We start from the raw sequence: 22,840 nt of genomic DNA on the forward strand, positions 1-22,840 counted from the left end.
GCCACCGTCTATCTAAACCGTTTTGCATGTGGCAATTATGGAGTCACCTTTGTATTAGAAAAGTAAGTTTAAGCTAAAACTTACTTTTCTAATAAAACTTAGAAACTTCTATTTCTATCCTTATTTGCCAAGCTGTACAATATTTTCTTTAATTTGTTTATGGATGGAGATGTTTGAGTGTATATGGGTGTTTTTCCGTGGGTCCACTAATTCAAAAATTAAAGCGCATCAAAACTAAAGTAGCAGAACACATTTCGCATCAAATTTAACTACACTAATAAGTACTTATCTCAAAAAGATTCATAATTCATTATCTCTATATGTTCAACAATTTAATTGTCACTTTGCAGTAAATACGTAATTCAATAATAATAGGTGAAATAAGATATAGGTACGTGATTAGTACAGTATAATTATGTTACTGCCCTCCAGTTAATTGCATTCATTGTTTAGAGGGTGACAATTTAGGACATTAGTCTTTGCAATTGCACTGAAGTAGGTGCCACGAAATAGTTAAATACAAAAGTTAGTAAACGCAAATATTTACGCACCTACAATTTATTCCGCCCGGCAGGCCGTATCACGGTGCGATTACGGGCATGTGTATCTTATTAGAATTTTATGTTCGCACGGCAGTTGGGCAAAAAGGGTACATCGTACATCGCAATTTATGCCGCATTTAAGTACCTCCATAGTGCACATTCATTATACATTTGAATTAGAGTCTACGGCTAGTTAATCTGTATGAGTGTGTCCACCCATACGAGCTGTCGGCCGATGTGAAGAGTATAATTTCTTACTTCAATAATTTATAGGCACTAGATTTTATTATAGGTACTGCAAACGTTGTTTTTTGAGTTCCAACCGGGACATCACTGACCTGTCATATTGCTATAAGTGTATCTTGCGGTGTTTATTAAGCCCTTTGTTAAGCAGTAGGTTGTGGAAGAGATGATGATGACTAAACCGTGCTTTTAACCTTTATATATACTCCGGAGAATACCACGGACATGGCACTTACATAGCTAATGCCAACCGAAATAATTGCGCCTGATGGGTTAAATGCGCCTTCTGAAGAGGTATCTTGTAATCCAAATGACTCCTAATTATTATGTTTGTCAATTCGTACAATTTTATTTAGATCATACTTACTGAATACATGGTTATCAAAACCCATATCTGAGACGGCATGAGCAAAAATTCGATTTCTAGACGATTTTTCGAAAAAAACGGCCTACTATGTACCTATTAGCTAGGTATAGGTAATATTTTCGATGATATAATTTAGTGTAGGTACACTGCTGGGTATAATCGCAGCTTACAGCTTTCGGGCGTCAATTTTTGTAAGTGTAAGTCAACAAAAACATTAAAAATGCCTCGTTACGTGATATTTCATTGCAACAACATAAAAATTATGAACACTCATCTCAGGGCCTAAATCACAGGCACATAACAACTTCAGTATAAAATCTGACACGCTCGGCCGCCATACAAATCGATGAACTTATTTTTTTCTTCTATCTAAATCTAGTTCTGTGGATAACGCAGTGTGATTTGATCCGCAGGAGTGTGAAGCCACACCCGTGAACACCGAATACGCGGCACTGATGACAATTCTGGTTCAACGATACTTCAGAGAGAGGCAGTCGATGCAGCAAGGCGATAGCCCGGCGACCGCGCGAGATCTAGACTCAGTGCGACGCGAGTTGTCCTCTATCAGAGCGTTACTCGAGAACCGAGGAACGGCGACAAAAAGTAATTAATAATATTACATAGGCTAACCAAGTACATATGTATTATATTAATTCTTGAATAAACCCTTATTTACGCCAATCATTAGTAGGTTCTCTAATACGAAATTCAAAAATTTGTACCGATCTTCAAAATCAAACATTCTTATCTTATGTATCGTAAAGGGTTAGCGAGTTAGTTTTCGTCCGGTGCGTTCTTTTGTCGAAATCTTGAATATAAATCTTCTTTGCCGCATTTATTGCAATCCTTAGGTATAGTACATAGAAATTAAATTTGAAAGTAGCATATTAGAATTTATTAAATTACTTGTTTTACCGTGTGTGGACGAAAACTAGCGTAACATGTGTGTTTGTGGGTACCTACATGCATTCTTAAATGTCGGTGTAGTAGTAACGCAGCTGACACAAATGAAACTGTATCGGTAATCGGTATACAGTCAGAACCACCATTTATTTGGTAACGTGATACCGTATTAGACATTTTCATTCACTCATTCTTTCCATTCGCGCCAGCTCTTGTTAATCAGTATATACATTCAAACATAGGTAGTATATATATTCCTAATGAGAGAAGTAAAACGAGAGTTATGTTACAAAACCGATATAATTATCAATTCGCATAAATATTAGACACGATAGTATATAAATCATTCGTGCCTACAAAATCCATATATGCAGATAGGCTTTAATAAAAAGTTGACATCTTGTACAATACAACATTCTGATATTTTGTATAACATTTAGCTTATAATTAAATATTATATTACGTTGATCTAAATTAAGTATAACTATAACATTCAACAAGTACATGAACACTCCATATTTATACGTTCCGTAAATTATGTAAATACATACCTAGTGTCATTCATAAAAGATCCACTCGCTCCCTTATACACTGTTTCTCTTACTACATCTCAGTTTCATACTAGTGTACGAAAAATGGAGACAGCCGTTATATGACGGCACCGCTATCGTAGGAAACCAGAGCATGATAATGTCAAACACACAAAAATGATAATTTGCATGCATGCATTGCAAATTTGTAGCATCTGAACTGGATGTTGTTCCGTTTTACATTAAATACACCATGAGCAATGCGACTATTAATAATGAGACAATTTCACAAAACACGTTGTACAACTTGAACTTGTCCTTTAAAATATTCTGGCACGACGCTTTCTTATTAAGAGACAAAAACTAGAGAATAAACCTTTACTTTATTTAATAAGAGTAACGAAAATTAATGTATATTCATTCAAAATTATAATCTATATTATAAGAATGTATGTTTTGTTTAACATGGGTAAGGTACAGGGGGCTCGAAATTGCCCGAATAATTTCAACTAATCGTAATCTTTACCACGTTACACTTTGTTAACTAAAGAGCAAAATATGTCCACTGAACCCGCGTGCCATATGTCACTAGTTATATTTACTAATCTATACATTTTAAAACATGGAAAAAACCGCTTAGCTGAAATTATCCGCCAGTCGAAATTGTCCAGTTGTCTTACGTTACATTTATTTTCAAACAGTACTACTGATTATCAACGTCGCTAAGTAATCTGTAAAGCAGCACAGTGTAAACCGTACATGGAACTATTTTAAAATCGGTGTTTTAATCCGATTTCATTACTTAATTAGCTATTTTGAAAACTTATTTATTGCAATCATGTATGTACATATGTATGTATGTAATACAGAGTGGGGCCTGTAACAAAGGCGAAGAATTGAACTCTAGGCTATTCTCCTTATACTGATCAACATTTGTTCGGCGACTTTTAAAAATAACTTGTATTTTGATTTTTATCACCCTTGAAAGTTTTTTCTAAGAGGTAATGTATTGCGAATTCTGTTAAGTCTAAAGTGTGACAGACAACGTCAATAACAATAATGGCGTACATTGAAGCTAATATTTATTTTGTATGAAAAATTAAAAATTTAAAGACTTCATAATTTTTAAAAGTCACTGAACAAATGTTGATCAGTATAAGGAGAATAGCAGTTCAATTCTTCGCCTTTGTTACAGGCCCCACTCTGTATAATTACAATTTATATCGGATTAAATCACATTTATAATGTATGGAAACGAACAAAAAAAATATACAGGATGGTTTCTGATGATGAACCCAAATGCGTGACGAATTTAACGGAAAACAAAAACACGGTGTACATAGTATCAATTTCTTCTAACGAGACCACATTGGTCAATGTTTAATCCTTGTAAAGAGCCGAGACTCTCTCCCGCATCAGCCAATGTAACAAATGGGTGAGGGGGTTATTCCCTGTTTAATTGGAGTCTTCCTTTACGATGATCGCGATGACATACAAGTTGAAAAGCTTAGATGAAATGCGGAATATTATAGTAGTTAACTATGAGCCGAAACCCCCTCCCCTTTAAGCCCATTTGCGGAAGGAAAAAGTCATGGATCGTATCGACCCTTCTCTATCCACGTAAACTAGTATTTTGGATCTTTTTCGACTCTTCAGCGGATTCAGACAAGTGGGGAGAGGGGGCAATTATTCTGTAAATATGAATGATCCCTCGCGATGAGCACGTTGACATACAAATTAAAGAGGTACGATTCACCGTACTCTTCCGCGTATTTCAAGAATTAGTCCTTCTGATGAGCTGACACCCTCTCCTCCATGGTCAATGTAGTCTAACTTTAGGTATCCGCCAGATGAGTGGGGGAGGGGGCAATTATCCACCGCCTAATAGCATGATTCTTTACGATGAGCACGTTAACATACAAATTAAACAGTTTTGGAGAGAGTCTAGCGATGAAAAAAGCCGGAAAATTCCCGGTTTTTTTCCATTTCACTTGTTTTTTTCAGAAATTTATAGAAAGAAACCGCGAAACTTTCGGCTCGTATTTTTCGGAAAAAAACGATTTAAACCGAAAAAAACGAATTGAAAAAAACCGAATGCAGTTTTCAATTTAAACATTTCAGTTAAAAAGTATTTACTTGACTTTTTAAAGGTTTTGAAACCTTTACACATTGCTTTTTACTACTGACGGGTATTTGATGGCTGAATTCGCCGAGTATGCAGAGAGCAAAAGAAGGCTTTTGGGCAAATGAAGTTATTTGGCGGCCTGTCATGAACATAACCCCACTGAGTTGGTGGAAAGGGTTATGTTCTACCAAACTACTGTCAAATATTGCGGTTAGATTGCTCAGTATTCCTCCATCGTCCGCCGCAGCTGAGAGAAATTGGTCATTGTTTGGACGGACACCAGAGACAGAAATCGGCTATTGCCAAAGCGTCTTAATCTAGACAAGCGGTAGCGTGTCAAGCCAAGTTCAAGTAACAGAACTGGCGAGCAGCACCGTGTGTTATATTACACGAACCATTTGGAGCCACTTTTGACCCCCTCATAACTCAAAAACTATTTTACATAAACGTAAAATAATTTGGCTCATATATTGAGACATGCGAGATAGACATTTTATTATTATTTCCTTTATTTATCTTTTTTCTTATGCTAGGTTTTTTACAATATGAGTATAAAAATAAAATAAAAAAAAACACTTACAAAACAATATAAAAACATATAAACATATTATAAAAAACCTAACCTAGGGTGCCGCCAGCAGCGGGGCAGGGCCCAAGCTGCCGGTGGTTAGGGCTGCAGAGAGAGGAACCGTCGAACTATCCGCGCTGTGTCCAGGATCACCGCCTTCTGCATCTGGCCCTTGATCCAGCCACCTAGCGAGAGTCTCTTAAGATGTTGGTCGAGACTCTTCGCTATGAGACCGTTCGCTGAAACGACTATCGGAACAATGATCGTTGATTCAACATCCCACATGGCGGTTATCTCGTGAGCCAAGTCTAGGTACTTACTGGACTTGTCCTTCTCGGCTTTCACGAGATTCTCATCATGGGGGATGGTGATGTCAACGAGCACTGCCCGGCGTTGCAGTCGATCTATTATCACAATGTCAGGCTTATTGGCTACAATAGTCCTGTCAGTGATAATAGATCGATCCCAATAGAGCGTGGCACGACCATTTTCGAGAACTGGCGCAGGTAAGTACTTGTAGTACGGTACTTCGCGGTCCACAAGGCCGTATTGAAGAGCAAGTTGCTGGTGAATGATCCTGGCTACGAGATTATGTCTGTGCAAGTACTCGCCGTTAGCTAGATGAGAACAACCGGAAATGATATGCCTGAGTGACTCTCCGGGACGGCGGCATGCCCGACAAATGTCGACCGTACCGTCCTTCAGGATATATTTCCGGTAGTTGTTCGTCATCATAACTTCGTCCGCAATTGCACAGGCAAAACCCTCGGTTTCTCCGAAGAGGTCCCCGAATCGTAACCAGTTCACCGATGCGAGCAGATCTACATCGGGTCCCGTGAGGGCCTTGTAGAACCGCCCGTGTAGCTGCTTGCTCTCCCATACCGCCTTGCGGTCCGCAGTACTTAGTACCACAGGTTTGCGCCAGTTCTGTTTCGCCAAGGAGAGCGGCGTGAGGTTTCCGTCCACTGCCACCACATCACGATGCATCCCACAATCGTTGTTAAGGAAGTAATTCCTGAGATTGTACACCTCACGGTTGTGAAGATCTTTGGCGTTTAGGAAGCCTCGACCTCCGCACTTCCGTGGGATGTACAATCTCATAACAGACGAGCGCGGGTGTAACATACGGTGTGTGGTAAGCAGTGAGCGGACCCTCCGATCCAGGGCGTCCAGTTCAGTCTGGGTCCACCTTAGTATGCCAAAGGAGTATGTGAGTAGAGGCATTACCCAGGCGTTAAAGGCGCGCACTTTGTTGCCTCCTGACAAAAGACTGTTAAGGACTTTTGTGAGCCGACTGAAAAAGCGCTCCTTCACCGACCGTCTAATGCCAACATCCTCAATACCCAACGACTGTGACATACCAAGGTACTTATAGGTTTCTGATTCAGAGATAGATCTGAACGACATCGTCTCAGAAAGTTGTAAATTTTCTGAATTTACAACCTCCCCCCGCTGTACATGCATGACCGCACACTTATCGACACCAAACTCCATTCTGGGGCCTGTTGCATAACAATTTACAACTCATATTACAAGCGGTAGTCCCCCTCCAATTCATTTTATAAGAAAGAGAGTTCCGCTTGTAATACAAGTTGTAAATTGTTATGCAACAGGCCCCTGATGGCGGTACTGAAAACTTCTGTGGTTTTCAATAGCACCATCAGGTCTTGGGTGTTCGGTGCAAATAGTTTGAGATCGTCCATGTACAGAAGGTGAGAGATGACTTCACCCTCTCTCCGAAGCCGGCAACCTAGCCCAGAATCCTTCAGCAGCGTGCTGAGGGGATTCAGAGCTAGGCAGAACCATAATGGACTCAAACTGTCACCCTGGAATATTCCTCGCTCAATCCTTATGAAGTCCTGCGGGCCAGGGGTGTCATCCCTGCCTCCTGGTTGACGAAGGACTGTGGTCCACTGCCTCATACATGCAGCCAGGAAGGATATTAAAGCTGCATCAAGTTTATACAGCTCCAATACCCTTCTCAGCCATGAATGAGGCACCGAATCATAGGCCTTCTTATAGTCAATCCAAGCGGCCGAGATGGCCCCCTGTTCCGCCGAACTTGTTGGCAGATGGTCATGTCTATGAGGAGGAGCTCTTTAGTACCACGGGACCCAACCCTACATCCATTTTGAGCGGGAGCCAGAATGTTGTTAGCGACAATATGCGCGTTAATTTTTGCTCTCAAAATGGATGTAAGGAGCTTGTAAAGTGTAGGCAAGCACGTAATGGGTCTGTAGTTTTTTGCTTCCGTGGTACTACCGGACTTATAGAGCAGGAAAGTAACACCAGTTGTTAGGGAAGGTGGGAGAGAACCAAGATCGAGGGTTTGTTGAAATTGCGTTGCCAAACGCGAGTGCGAGCATCGAAACCATTTTAGCCAGAAGTTGTGCAATCCGTCCGGTCCAGGACTTTTCCAGTTCTGGGCCGTACGGGTAGCACAACTTACGTCGTCGGGGCTGATGGTGATAGCCCCCATAGGTTCGATGTTCTCGCACTCGCGTTCGACAACGGTCATCCACTCACCCTCCGTGTGTTCGACGGGCACCGACCAGATGCTACGCCAGAAATTAGACATGGCAGTAGCATCCGGCAGCCGCACGTCAGACACACGAGGGTCGGTTTCCTCCCACCTTCGGTATACTTTCCTTTGGTCGCTTTGAAAAAGACGATTCTGCTGGAATCGGTCCACACGCTTTCTGTAGCGGCGAATACGGCTTGCCCATGCATAGACTTTCTGCTTCAGGAAGTCGATGCGCTCTGTGACATTGGCCAAATAGTCGCGGGGCCGCCTGATGTCCGTCCCCGCGAACGCCTGGTTCACAAAGCGCATTACTCGGGGGCGATTATTACCCCCTCTGAAGCAGATCAGCTTTGCAATGAGAGTCCTAAACGAGTTGATACGACGCTCGATCCGTACTTGCCATGCAGGGACACCTCCGACGGTCCTAGTTGCACGGTCAGCGTCCGGAAACTTGACTCGAGCAACACGGCACGCCGCGATGGCTCCGCAGTACATGATCGAGTGTGTATCATCTAGATCTTTACTAGTCCGTATAAATTAATTATTATTTTTATTAATTAATAAGCGTTCTCTAGTGGTTGTTCACTTCGACGAAAAAAGTCGTCGAAGTGAACAACCAAGGCATTTATCATATTATTGAACTTGGCTCTCATTTCACATTTACGTTTTTGATGGGATAAATTAATCTTTATTCGGGCGAATTTGCACCTACAAACGGACTACACCGACTACATGGAAGAAGAAATAACTCAAGTATATGATGAGAGTGACAGTGATTTGAGTGACTAAATAAATACTTATTTTAATAATGTGCTCGTTTTTTTCCTAAAAAACCCGAGAAAAACCGAAAAAAACGAAAATTTCATAAACTCCTGAAAAAAACATTTGTTTTTTTCCGGTTTTTTCAACGCTAGGAGAGACCAGATATTCTCCTACGATTTATATGTAGTACTCATCAGGGGATTATAATAGTCAATCTTTCTGATGAGCCCACCCCCTCCCCATTAGTCAATGTAGTCCCCTAATAGCTTTTGATCTCCGTCAGGAAATTGGGGGAGGGGGGGAAATTGTTCACTGCCTACAGAAGTGTACCTTTACGATGAGCATGATGGCATACAAGTTAAACAATTTAGAAACGTCAATAAAATTTACCCCACCAATTTTTATGCGTTTGTCACTCCATCCATTGATCGAAATACTTGATATAGTCAAGGAATCAAAGGGAGACATGGTCGAGCCATCAATCTACATTCCTCAAAGATGAGCGCGTTGACATACAGATTAAAAGGCCTTATGCCTTGTAGTCTACATTCGAACCCGTAGTAACGGCATGTGTATGTGTAATAATAATGTGTATTAAACTGTCTTAGCGCGCTCATAAAAAGTCAGATATTACCATATCGTCCGCATAACTAATATTGTTGTAACATATTCTCGACGTTTGTAACTACATATATCTCATATTATATCGAAAAGGTGCAATGTATTTTTGTTTTGCTTTATTTACCTGTTTTGCGACTTGCTTTCATAATAATAATATCTGAGACTAACTATATGCTAATCTTACAAATATGATACAGATCAAATAATTATATAGTATGAGGTACAGGCTAACTATTTTACATGGTAATCGAAGGCTTGTGTAACATTCATTATAATTGTAATCGCTAAGAGGAACATATTTGGCTAAAGTTCATCATAGTGTGAAAGCACTGCAATGACAATTTATGCAAAAAACTGCCTTGCTCTACTGTTTAAACTACTAGCAGTCGACCATACAAAGAACCAACCGAATTCGAATCAAATAGAGTTGAATTTATTTTCTTTTAGTATCTAACGAAACAAACAAAAAGGTTTATTTTATTAAGATTTCATTTTCATTGGAGGTGTTTTTAACCCCCGACGCAAAAACGACGGGGTGTTATAAGTTTGACGTGTCTGTGTGTGTGTCTGTCTGTCTGTCTGTTTGTCTGTCGTGTCTGTGTGTATGTCTGTCTGTGGCATCGTAGCTCCCGAACGGATGAACCGATTTGGATTTAGTTTTTTTTGTCTGAACGCTGTCGGGAGTGTTCTTAGCCATGTTTCATGAAAATCGGGTCTACTATGTCGCGGTCGGGGGTTTTTTCAAAATTTTAATATTGAGGTTATTATCACAGAACTAGATTTAGATAGAAGAAACAAGTTCATCTATCTGTATAGGGGCCGAGCGTGTCAGATTTTGTACTGAAGTTGTTACTTGCCTGTGATTTTAAATATGTCTCAGGCCTCAAAGTGTTCATAATTTTTGTGTTGTTGTAATTAAATATCACGTAACGAGGCATTTTTAGGGCCAGTTGCATCAACCACATTTGACAGACTCATCATCGTCACGCAGCAGGCGTCTATGGAACTTCCCATACAATAAAATTTAACGAATGCTTTAACGGTGACAGACGGTTTGGTGCAACCGACCCTTAATGTTTTTGTTGACTTCAACTTACAAAATCTGACGCACGAAAGCTGCAAGCTGCGATTAAAGACGGACAACTCAGTGGATTTCACCGAGTTCATTTGACACGCTAAGTAGATACGTTTGCTTGATCTATGGTATATATGACATCTGTGGTTATTATAAATATTATTAGGAAATCAACACCAAAAAGCTAATAGAAGTGATGTGTCCAGTTCTAACATATCACGCTAAGAAATTATATTTAAGAGCAGTGCCAGGTCGCAGTTCAGGTTTGCAACTTACCAACCTAAGCGACACACGCTTATGAATGGTTTAACACTTTAACAGTCCCCTACACAATATTCAGATGACCTAGTAAGTCCATTAAATTACTTCAATCAATATACGAATCGGTAGGTTTATTATAAAGAGACCCGTAAGCTTGTGAAGCAAAATTGTCATGATCATGATCCAAATATAACATAAGGCACTAGACTGTGAAAGTGTTAACGTGCTCAAATTGTATAAATGTATGTTGACGGCCGATCGGAAAATTCGCATGATCGTAAAATTCCTCTATCAAGTTTTGACAGTATTTACATTAACAATATGACGTTAGGTAGTTTCAGATACAAAGGCAAACTACCTATATAGAAGTTGAGACAGCGATCAGCAAGCAACACACAGTAGCAACCCGTCTCACGCCGCGATATAGATCTAACGACTTTTTTTAATTGTATTAATGACATAAGGACTGGTAGTCTCGGGGCGAGACAGTGTCGCGCCAATCATGCAGGCAACCAGACCACGATTTTCACGATTCACGATATACTTAGGAATTTCACATTCTGGCGCTCTAGCACGGCTTGACCTGGCGCACCTTCAAGTATACACTCGCGCGCGAGATTGCAAGTTGTGCTAAGCCGCCTGGGAGATACCGATCGGCCGCCGACATGTATAAAGGCTGTCTCTACTCGGGTCACAGCAGGTGGAGGAACAGCCACGCCAGGTCCGGGTTGGGTTCGCATCACATGCGCACGTGGAACTTGCCCGCTTTAGTGACGTACTTGACGCCCTTGAACGGCTTGTACTTGGCGCCGTACATGTCGAGGCGCGAGACGCGCAGCCCTGAGACGGCGAGCTGCGGGATCGTGAAGTGGACGTTCACGCTGGGCGTCGCGCCCGTTGTGTCGGCGCCTGACGCTACTGATACCTGGCGGGACAAAAGATTAGGGAAGTTAATATCAAGTTAAATATATACCCCGTCTGGTGACGGGTTAAGAATTTCACCACCCCCTTTCTTCCCGTGGGTGTCGTAGAAGTCGACTGTGGGATATGGGTTTAATTGTGGCGTAGGCGAGAGGCTGGCAACCTGTCACTGCAATGTCACAATTTGGATTTCTTTCAACCCATTTTTGCCAAAAGTGGCACTGAAACTTAGTAGTTCATGTGCTCTGCCTACCCCTTTACGGGATACAGGCGTGATTATATGTATGTATGTAAATATATAGAAAGTCTAAGAGGGGATGAGGAGTGTAAAATTAAATAGAAAACCCTAAAAAGCGAGCGCAGCCAATGTGATTTAGTTCCGTATTAATAACGCAATTTGACATAAAACCTAATATCCAGGCCAGGCCGCTAGACGTCAAGCCGTCCTTTTCGCACTATTTGTAAGTGCGATAAGGACGGCCTTGTTTTATCATTTATCGCGCGACCATGCTTGCCTGACATTCTGAAGATTCATACCGAGAAGGGATTGGACAGATTTTTCTGTTAGCATCGCATAAGGTTTAGTTTAGTGACTCGGTCGAGTCCTGATGTAGGGAGGGTCAAACCCCCTTGTATACGTTCCTGGTTAAGATTAAAATACAGAGTCCAGTGTTAGTGCCAGCACACATTGCGATTAATGTCTTGTGCCTTCAGTCTTGCAATTGTTTGAGCTTACTTTATGACCCATGCCTCATGTTAAACTTTATGCAGTTGTGCTCTTCACCTTAGGTATTTATTATTTTTGGAAGTATTCTACGACCATTATAGGTAAACAATAAACTAACAATGTAACTATCTGGGGCTCGTTTCTCGAAAGGTACAAGCCTTGTATTAGAAGTGCGCAAACTGTCAAATCGTATGGGTTGTCATGGAAACACACTTGTAATACAAGGCTTGTACCTTTCGAGAAACGGGCCCCTGATGTAATAAATAGTATTAAGATAAATAAATGGTTACTCACAGTTCCTCTGATATTTGGCAGCTTGGGCAACTCTATACGGCCGATATCCCACAGCAGCACCTTGCTGACCGGGTCGTACGAGTACTTGCCCTGGTTCGCGGTCAGCGAGCAGTTCAGCACACACTTCGGCATGCAGATCTCTAATGCCACGTCTGAAATGGATAAACAAGGAATAAGCAATATTCAGAATATTTAGATCTAGATATCAGAAAACAAGGAGTATGAACCCGGTAATTTCGATAAAACATTTCCTAGTAAAATAAGCTCTAGTAGCTTTACAAGATAGGCTTACAGGAACAAATATCAAAGTTAGCTCAATAAAATAAGTCAAAAGAAGAAACTGACTCTCCAAAGTCCGACCCATAGTCTGCTTAGGTCCAACAGTCAGGTCCAGCCGGCCGTGGTTCCCATTCGATCGCAGCAACAAGTTGTGTCGCACGTATATCGGTATGACCACCACACTCTGCGACCCGATGTGGTACGAGATAGGCTTACAGGAACAAATATCAAAGTTAGCTCAATAAAATAAATCAAAAGCAACTTACTCTCCAACGTCCGTCCCATAGTCTGCTTCGGCCCAACGGTTAAGTCCAGCCGGCCGTGGTCCCCGTTCGAGCGCAGCATCAAGTTGTGTCGCACGTATATCGGTATAGCCACCACACTCTGCGACCCGATGTGGTACGACATCAGGCGGAAGTTGCCGTCGGGCGGGATGAATGATAAGATTCTTTCGGACTGTAAGAAATATAAATCGTGAGAAAAAACTATAAATACTCATGAGGAGAGATATATTTGTAAAATGTTTACCATAGATCGTGTGATTCAAGCGTGCTCTAATTTGTATGATGTACTACTAAGGGTTAGAGGGGAACGAATGCACCCGTATGTTAGTGTTCCATTTATCCGCACAAAACGATTTGCCTCATCCTTTGTAATGCGGACCGCAAAGGAATGGAATGCGCTCCCAGAAAAATACGACCTCGGTCTCTTTAAACGTAGAGTGAATAGGCTATTACTGAATCGGTGAGCTCCATCTTAGACTCGGTCTTCACTTCCCATCAGGTGTGACTAGGGTCAATCGCCGATCAGTCCATAATAAAAAAAAAAAAAATAGTTTTGACAAAACTGAGCGGCATCGTGAATAACACGGTGTTTGTGACTTTGTGTAATAAAGTTTACATTAAGATGAAAATATAGTCATTATTTGGAAGAGAAACTGATTCGGGTAATTTTTGCTAAAACATTTGAAATTCGTAATTACCTCCCATCTTTTAAATCTGACGCAAGGATGAAAGGAGACATCATCGAACAGGCGCGGGTTGACGAAAGTGAGCGTCAAATCTGGCATGCCACTTAATTTGATGCAGCAGTCAATCTGAAAACAGGTTTAAATGTAAATTAACTGTAGTAATTATTTAATTCCTATGTTTAAAACATACATCACATGTGTTCCCAAAGGGGTTTGAGCAGAGCACATGAAACTGCTAAGTTTCAGCGCCACTCTCAGAAAATTCCGGATCAGGGTATAAAGTACGCCTCGTTATTGGCGTACTTCACACACAACCGACGTCACGGCACATTAAACAACCAGCCGGATGGCAGGATCAAAGGTCTACATTAAGTCATAAAGTGTCACTTACGTAGCCCCGGACACGGTAGCGCCACTCTTGTCAATGATGGCGTCAACCTCCTCCACGACGTCGAAGTACGCCTCGTTGTTGGCGTACTTCACGCCAGACCGACGCCACGGCACGTTGGACAGCTGTCCGGATGGCAGGATCAAAGAGACTCTGCATGAAGATATCAAGTGTGACTTACGTAGCCCTGTATCTCAGCGGACACGGTAGCGCCACTCTTGTCAATGATGGCGTCAACCTCCTCCACGACGTCGAAGTACGCCTCGTTGTTGGCGTACTTCACGCCAGACCGACGCCACGGCACGTTGGACAACTGGCCGGATGGCAGGATCGATGAGACACTGTGTACAAAAGTACATAAGTTTAGAAACCCTAAAAATAAGATTAAGAACACTGTGCTTCCAGTCTCTGTTTAAATCTTTTAACCTTAATTATAATGAAGACAAATGTAAGCAAATAACATAAAACAACTTAGACTTATGAAATAAAACCGTGGAAACGGATTATATCGCGTATAATGAATTTACAATTCATCCCAACGTTTCGGACACTTTACAGCATTCATGGTCAACGGGTCACCCGTTGTTCGAAACATCAGGATGAATAGTAAAATAAGCGATATAATCCGTTTCCAAAGACAATATTAACATAGACTTACTTGGATTTTCCTGTAACAGTATTAGCTATAGTCCTTAAAATATTTGGTGGCTTAATCAGTTCTTTTAGAATGTTGCTCTCAGTTGCCAGAGGGAACCCATTATCCAACATTTCATCGAGGAGCTGTAATATAATTTGTATTTATAATAATCTGATTTTAATTAAAGGATTATAGTAATTTGATTGAATTGAAATCATTTGAATAGATTATTAATTCTCACCTCATATACAACTACATAATTTTCTTTGATTATAGTCTCTGTGCAATCAGAGAAGTAATCCTGGAAGAGAGCAACATAATGTTATCATAGATCAAGAAGTGGTTTAATAAGTTAAATGAAGGATCATCATCATCATCATCATCATCGTCAGCCCTTTATCTCCCACTGCTGAGCATAGGCCTCTCCTCTAGTACGCCATGTATCCCGGTCCTGAGCTAGTCTCATCCAGTTGTGACCCGCAATTTTGCGGATGTCGTCCACCCAACGAGCTAACGGATGCCAAGCGCTTCTAACAACTGAAGGATAAGTAACTATAAAACTGGATATAAAGTTATGTATGTTTGACAACACTAAAAACACATACCAATTAACGATAATTTGATGTTGGAGGTACATTTTGTTTTGTTTTAAACATATACATAACTAGCTTTTGTCCATGGCTTTGCTAGCATTAAATCCGAAAATTGCGGAATGCTTCATACAAACTTCTACCCCCCATTTTACGGAAACTGGGGGTTTATAAAGAGACAAAAAGTTGCCTATGTCACTCTTCACCTCTTCAACTATCTCCACTTAAAAACTCCCATTAATTTGTCACTCTGTTTTGCCGTGAAAGAAGGACAAACAAACAGACACACACACTTTCCCATTAATAAAATTAGTATGGATATTTAAAAAGTATAAAAACAGTTTTGTTGTGTGCTATCTGAATCATCATTATATCAGTCATATCAGTAACATACCTGGAATGTATCTACAACCCTGTGTAGGAACTCGATGACAAAGAGTGGAGCCACCTCCTGCTGGCAAACGGCCACTAGAACCACGCCTCCCCTCTGAATGGAGATCAGGTAGTGGTGAGGCGCTGCCAGGACTGGGGGCACATCCTTAAAACATATCAACTAAATATTAATATGAATACATATTAAAATGCTGTAGTAATAGACAATCTAAAATACGCATTAGTACTTACTTATTGACTACAATACCATACCTCGGACACTGGCGATCAAATATATGAAAGAGGCGCATTCCTATTAGCAGTCTAAGCTCGTGTAGGTGAAAGCGTACTATTCTTGTATGAGTGAAATATGACAGGTCGACTGTTCGCGTTTTTTGACAGGCGGTAACTGTGAGGTAACCGAGAGGGGGTGGGCGGCACCTTCAGCGGGGAGCGTGAGTGACCATACTGTTCGATAGTACTCTTTATTATACTGTGACAATACTATACACATACAATACAAATATTGTTTATTGCTCACCAATATAACAAGATGACATTAAAAAAAATAAGCACATAACTTTAATTAACTATGATAGACAACAGGCGGTCTTATCGCTAAAGAGCGATCTCTTCCAGACTACCTGTGTATTAATTAAATTACATTTATTTCAGACACCAACAGGAGTAGCACATTAGTGTGATAAACCCTAACACATTGGTGCATCCCTGTCACACGATGTGTCACACTTAAAAATACTGCAAAATGGATGGACAGACACAATATGCTTTATCATCAAGCAACCATGCTTACCCTCCAGGTATTCATATTTAAAGACATGACATATTTAATATACACTAAAGTTATTAAAATAAACAACAATAATAAACCTATGCTAGTATTAGTAGAAAACATTATGCTCATTGGACCATGCATAGACATCCAATGAGTAGTAAGAGGGCTTTCAACCCTTTCTGTGATCACCCTCAGGAGTGTCTGAAACTGTTTCTTGTGAAGAGTATGTTGAACTGATTAGAAGAGTACAGGGTTAATAAGATATATTTACCCTACAAATACAAGATTCTGACAAGAAGGAAAATTAGTGACAGTTCACTAGTTTCCTTATTTCCCTAAAGTTACTGATGTGTTGTTAAAGAATATCCATATTACTTACATTAGGGGAGGCTCGTTGAGCTTCCAAATAGTAGTCGCACACAGATCTTGGAATTACGCTACGCCAATGTTTCTCAAGGAAAACATCCCTGGGAATAAAAAAGTACATGACTAGCTTCAAATTGCATGTTAAAAACAAAATATATCTGTGTTAAATGAACAACAAAACTGTAATAAGAGTAAAAAGAGAAAGTAACATACCCAGAGGGGTTAATAATGAATAAACTATGAATCATCGTGATCCTTAACTAATAGATATGAACTAAAACTTTGGTCGTAACATTAGTGAGTTAGAAATGAATAAAGTATCACGGCGCCGAACAAAATTTCTACCAAGCTGGCACGAGCCTATTTGTATCTGTCAAAATTTGACAGTAGACATAGCCGGAGCGATTGAGTCGTTTGAGCCATTTTTATTAACGTCGCATATCAAGAGAATCAGATTGCAGCAAAAAGAGAGATACTTAACTTCATCCTAAGTACGTTTTCACATTATCCGACCGGATAATCATAATCTATTTATTAATAATAAAATTACAGGTCATTTACATTACATAGTTATTCCCTATATCTAATAGGATATCGGATGTCGAAGGATTTCAAAGGTTAAAATCAAAGATGGCGGCTTAAATGTATGGGATATCGGACCTACATCCGATATCGGATCGGATAATGTGAAAGCGCACTAACTTTGATACATGTGTGTTACCATATAAGTGTTTTGGTTGTATTACACTGTCTGTAAGCTTATATGTGAAATAAACGATATTGAAACTGAAATTGAAATATGCTACGGAGCGTGAACGATTGTACTCTTGGCTCCTGATCCGACTTATGGCTATGGCAAACAAGACTTTTCTACTCTTTTTGCCAGGCTGTATCACATTGGATCACTCGCCGAGAAAAGCAATTTTATACCTCAGCCAAGGTAAGCGATTACCGACGCTTATGAACACCTGCCACATCAGAGGAACTTAAAGTGCGTTGCCGGCCTTTAAGATGGCATTGGGCTCTTTTCTTGAAGATCGTATCCGTCGGGAAACACGGCCACAGCCATTTCATTTGACATCAATTGCTCTGCGAGGATATCTCGAGAAACAGTTGAGGACTGCCAACCTGAAGATGGAAATGTTCCGAGTGCCGAGCAGGAATTAATTAAATCCGAACAATTCCTCAGACCACTCCCTCATACATGAAATAGAAAATGAAGAGCGGTGCTACATCTCGCACACAGCGCCAATTTCCATTGATTTCAGAATTCTTATATTCCTAAAATTCACACTAATCTACCTGACGTGTTTTGAACACAACAATAATAACTATCCACAATACCTATTAGCTAGTACATACGAGTAGATAAACATAACCTTGGATCGCACTTCCGTGACTCATAATTTTCCGGCCGGCCACTGCCCAAGGTATATTTTATCTAACAACTCGCCAGTAATTTTGCTTACCGAACGGTTGTGCGGGTAGATATCAGTGATTTTTTTCAGACTTTCTCTTAATATTTCCAACAAACAAAATCAATTTCACAAATATGGATTCTCCGGCCTTATCTTCGGCTATCGCCAAATTCTCGTTGCAGTTCTGCAATGTAAGTCACATATTTGTATTATCAATTATATTTTATGTTTCATGTAATCACAATCAAATACTTACTTCAAATTGAAAGTAAACAGTTAAACTCTTGATTTATCATGAAACTGTACACTGTACCTAAGCGGTTTCCTATTGAATCCTATTAATAGTTTGATATCATTAAACGCAATATTATTTACTTCTCAGGAACTGGATAAAAGCAAGAACGTAGTTTCTTCTCCCCTATCGGCTGAAATTCTCTTGGCGCTCTTATCACTTGGATCCTCTGAACCAGCCCTTCCAGAGCTTCTGACAGCAATTGGCATTCAAGATACTGAAGCAGTGAGTGTTAAATTGGTTCAATAATTATTACTTTTTAAAATTAGGACTTAACAAGTTCCTATGGCAGGCTATTTAATAAATACATCATTAGTTTTCTCTTTTTACGCTTGTTTGGTTCGAGACGGATGTCCACAGGTTATGATGCTTAAGGATCCTATAATGTAAAACGTCCCTAATGTTTGTCGTTTTTTCCACGTTTCAGATCCGCTCATCATTTTCACTTGTTTCATCAAGACTAAAATCTATAAAGGGTCACTTTGGATGTATTTAGCCAACCGGGTTTATATAAAAAAGGACTATGAGCTGAGAGCCGAGCTTAAACAAGATGCAGTTCAAGTGTTCGATGTGGCACTAAAACCCATAGATTTCTGCAATGGTGCTGTTTCAGCGAAAGTTATCAATGACTGGGTAATTAAATGTCTTTATAAATTTGATTCACCTACCAAAGGAAGCTTTCTTACCAATTATTTGATATACCTACCTAGTTAGTAGTTACATATGTGGATAAATGGAATTATTTTTTGGTTTTATGAAACAATTATTAATTCTATTACTTCACAGGTGGAGAGCAAGACTAACAAGAAAATAAAGGATCTTATATCAGAGGACGATCTCGATGAATTTACCCGACTTGTACTCGTTAATGCTATCTATTTCAAGGTATGTATCATATTTCACTAAAATCGGTTCAGTTTTCTAGCCGTGAAAAGGCACAAATATAGAACTTGGGTGAAGTCGGTTGAAACACACCTTCTGGGTGAAGTCGGTTGAAAATGTCACAAATTAAAAATACCTATAGTTTAGGTGGCTTATGCCATTTTAAGCTGGAAAGAGAGTGTTTTGGAATAAATTTCTTAAATTATGATCATATTTTTAGGGTAAATGGAAGCATCAGTTTAAGGCACTTAACACGAGGAACAAACCATTCTACGTGAAGATAGGAACTACGGTAGATGTTCCTATGATGTATATTGAAGAGAAATTCAGATATGGAGAAAGTGACAAATTAAATGCACAGGTTTGTATGAAAAAAACTTCTTCCAATTCGTTGCGTAAGAATGTATAACTTGGAGACCCGTTAGTTGCTAAGTAAAAGTATGTATATTATTATATTTATTATGTAGTAACTATTTATTTATCATGCTTGGCATGAGAGGTAATTAAATGCTTGTTATTCTAAATATATGACTAATTAAACTGCAATTTTGCTTTACCTACCTCTTTACCTTCCATTTCATTAAAGTAAACAAAGGTCTGGAATACCCTATATGGTTTCCGTGATGGGAAAGACATACAAATATGTAATACACCTACCTTCTTAATCAAGAATGTATTTTTTAATGACAGCTTCTAGAGATGTCTTACGAAGGCGACGAGGCAAGCATGGTGATCGTGTTGCCCAGAAACGTCGAGGGTCTCGACGCGGTCCTCGAGCAACTAGCCACGGGAGTCGACCTCGTCCAGGAGATGCAGAGCATGATCTCCACTAAGGTGGAGGTCTACATTCCCAAGTTCAAGATCGAGACCGAGATTGATCTTACTGAACTACTGCCTAAGGTATGGACTATGCTTTCATGAAGTAAACTTTTGGTAGTCAGAGCGAATTTTTATAGCCATGTTTTATGTTGAGCAAAGTCCGGCAACGCTACGCCGCTCTACTTCATTCGACGTCACTTTCAACAAGCGTCGTAGCAATAGTTATTTCCACAAAATGCAATACAGAATCCTTTGCTACGTTCAGTATTCAATATACACTCTCGCCGTAAATAATTTTGCTCCCTTGCAACACAATCTATTATTTACTAGTTCTCCTTTTAAGCAATATTGTCTTGAGTACTATTTCATATCATATCCCATGTACAACGTGGTTGCAGCTAGGCATCAAAGCCATCTTCGACAAAGAGAACTCCGGCCTAACCAAGATTCTGGACAGCGACGAGGCCCTGTACGTGTCCAAGGGGATACAGAAGGCCTTCATCGAAGTGAATGAGGAGGGCGCGGAGGCAGCCGCGGCTACCGGTCAGTTAGTCCATTGCACACCATATGCACACAGAATAAATACATACATACAATCACACCTGTATCCCATAAAGGGGTAGGCAGAGCACATGAAACAACTCAAGTTTCAGTGCTACTCTTGGCAAATAAGGGGTTGAAAGGTTACCAGCCTTTACCCCAGGCCAGTTCCACGATACCCACGGGAAGAATGGGGGTGGATTCTTAAACCGTCACCACACAGAAATTATCTTATTTATGTAGTGCGCCCAAATTGTACTAACCCCAATAATTGATACGTAGCAATGCAAGAGGGAATTGCCCGATCGGGACAGTATGCCCTACCCTATCCCTAGTTCCGCATTATTCCGGAGCAGGGGGTTCATTTTTGAATCTCGATTGCACGATTTCGCCATTCGAAAGTCAGCGGAAAACAATTTTTGTAATACGAGCGCTAGAATTTTGAAATCTAGTGCTCACTCCTTTTCAATTATAATATTAGTAGAATTTAAATGGCTAGTGGTTAAGATATGATGAATGAATTTTACGATATCGAATGGTCGACATTCAAAAACCCGTCCCCTGTTCAGAGTATAAACTCATTATTTAAAATACCTACCTTCATTAAAGTTGTACCTACTTTGATATCTTTCTTTGTTTTCTTTACAGCGATGATGGTTACATCGTATTGTACGAGTGTGAACTTCGCGCCTCCTGTGCCAGTTTTCAATGCAAACCGACCATTCCTCACAGCCGTCCAAGCTCACGGGACACTTTACTTCCTTGCCGTACATCGCGGGAAGGAATAAGATAATATATACGTACTACAATTACGAGAGATGATAGTAGTTTTAGAACAAAACGGGACTTAATCGCGTAAACACTTACATTTATATTAGGCCCGACGTTTCGAACATCACACCGTCTGTTCTACAGCAGAAAAGTACGTGAAGCGATTGAAATTAGGAAGCATCGAAATTTCAACCAAAATGAGGGACAGGGAATTTCTTCTTCGTGGAATCCAGTGATTAGCAAATGTAAGCGTGAAAAAACACCGAGGGACACACCGGCTGATGTCGTGAGTGTTGTGTGTAGGCAAAGTGACAACCCTAGCGCAAAAGTGAATAATCAAGAACAAGTGCGGGTAGTTCGAGAAACTCGCGCGGCTAGAAGATGTTGATGCAATTCCTCGCCAGTCTACCCGTGACCACGAACATAATGTGATGTTCGAAACGTCGGGCCTAATATAAATGTAAGTGTTTACGCGATTAAGTCCCGTTTTGTTCTAAAATTATGAGTGCAAATCGTGTTAGTCTAAATCAATATATGATAGTAGTTATTTTCACCAAACCAACTGGTAAAGGCTCTCCTGATTCTTCGAGAACTGATTTATTTATTTAATCAAAAAAGTAACACAGCATTACAGTTTACACTAAGGCACTGTGATACAACAAAATACAAAACAAGACACAAACGATAAATAATACAAATTAAACATTAGATTTGGGTGACGACGTAACAGCGTGTAAAAGTTGCATTTTATCCACAAGAGTGCAAAGTAATTTTTCATTCGATTTTGTAGTATCAAGCAAGAGTGCCAAATATTACCAGTTGCTGTGGTGAGAACGTTTTTTGTACATTTTGAACATGTATCATTAGGCAGGTACCTCTGTCAATTTAGAAGAAATATTGTTATTCTGTTACAAATTATATTTAAGTTCAATTACTTTTTATAAAATAATTTTGTTTTATTTCTTTGGAAATTTAAATTGTAAATGTATATTATTTTTCTTTTTCAATCTTATAAAATGTATTTATTAGGGTGTCATAAACAATCAAGGTATTTCTTTAAACATTATTTTAAGTTAAATATCTAACTTAAAATAATGTTTAAAGAAATACCTTTCTTCTGCAATTAAAGTTACAAGAAGATATTAACAATCCTATTCAGATTTTCAAAGATTTCATTTTTTAACCCCCGACGCAAAAACGACGGTGTGTTATAAGTTTGACGTGTCTGTCTGTGGCATCGTAGCTCCCGAACGGATG

General features: G+C 39.9%; 2 protein-coding genes across 2 annotated transcripts; one reads left to right on the forward strand and one right to left on the reverse strand.

Annotated features, from left to right (window-relative positions):
- Positions 1–10,410: 10,410 nt before the first annotated feature.
- Positions 10,411–17,214, reverse strand: LOC125241229 (AP-3 complex subunit mu-1). The gene is made up of 10 exons (XM_048149597.1): positions 17,075–17,214; positions 16,875–16,962; positions 15,722–15,865; positions 14,979–15,038; positions 14,759–14,880; positions 14,282–14,441; positions 13,725–13,838; positions 13,009–13,198; positions 12,464–12,615; positions 10,411–11,446 (listed from the first exon to the last, which is right to left on the reverse strand). Exons 1-10 carry the CDS (start codon positions 17,107–17,109, stop codon positions 11,261–11,263), a joined length of 1,251 nt encoding a protein of 416 aa, XP_048005554.1. The 5' UTR covers positions 17,110–17,214; the 3' UTR covers positions 10,411–11,260.
- A 446-nt stretch (positions 17,215–17,660) lies between these two features.
- LOC125241132 (antitrypsin-like) lies at positions 17,661–21,760 on the forward strand. Its single transcript, XM_048149463.1, is given in 9 exon segments — positions 17,661–18,470; positions 18,662–18,796; positions 18,999–19,049; positions 19,052–19,204; positions 19,358–19,456; positions 19,674–19,814; positions 20,144–20,353; positions 20,671–20,815; positions 21,461–21,760. Coding segments are annotated over 9 exon segments (1,131 nt in total). The 5' UTR covers positions 17,661–18,413; the 3' UTR covers positions 21,601–21,760.
- Positions 21,761–22,840: the final 1,080 nt, after the last annotated feature.

The sequence above is a fragment of the Leguminivora glycinivorella genome, chromosome Z (assembly GCF_023078275.1).
Source record: "Leguminivora glycinivorella isolate SPB_JAAS2020 chromosome Z, LegGlyc_1.1, whole genome shotgun sequence".
In the NCBI taxonomy this organism is placed as follows: domain Eukaryota; kingdom Metazoa; phylum Arthropoda; class Insecta; order Lepidoptera; family Tortricidae; genus Leguminivora; species Leguminivora glycinivorella.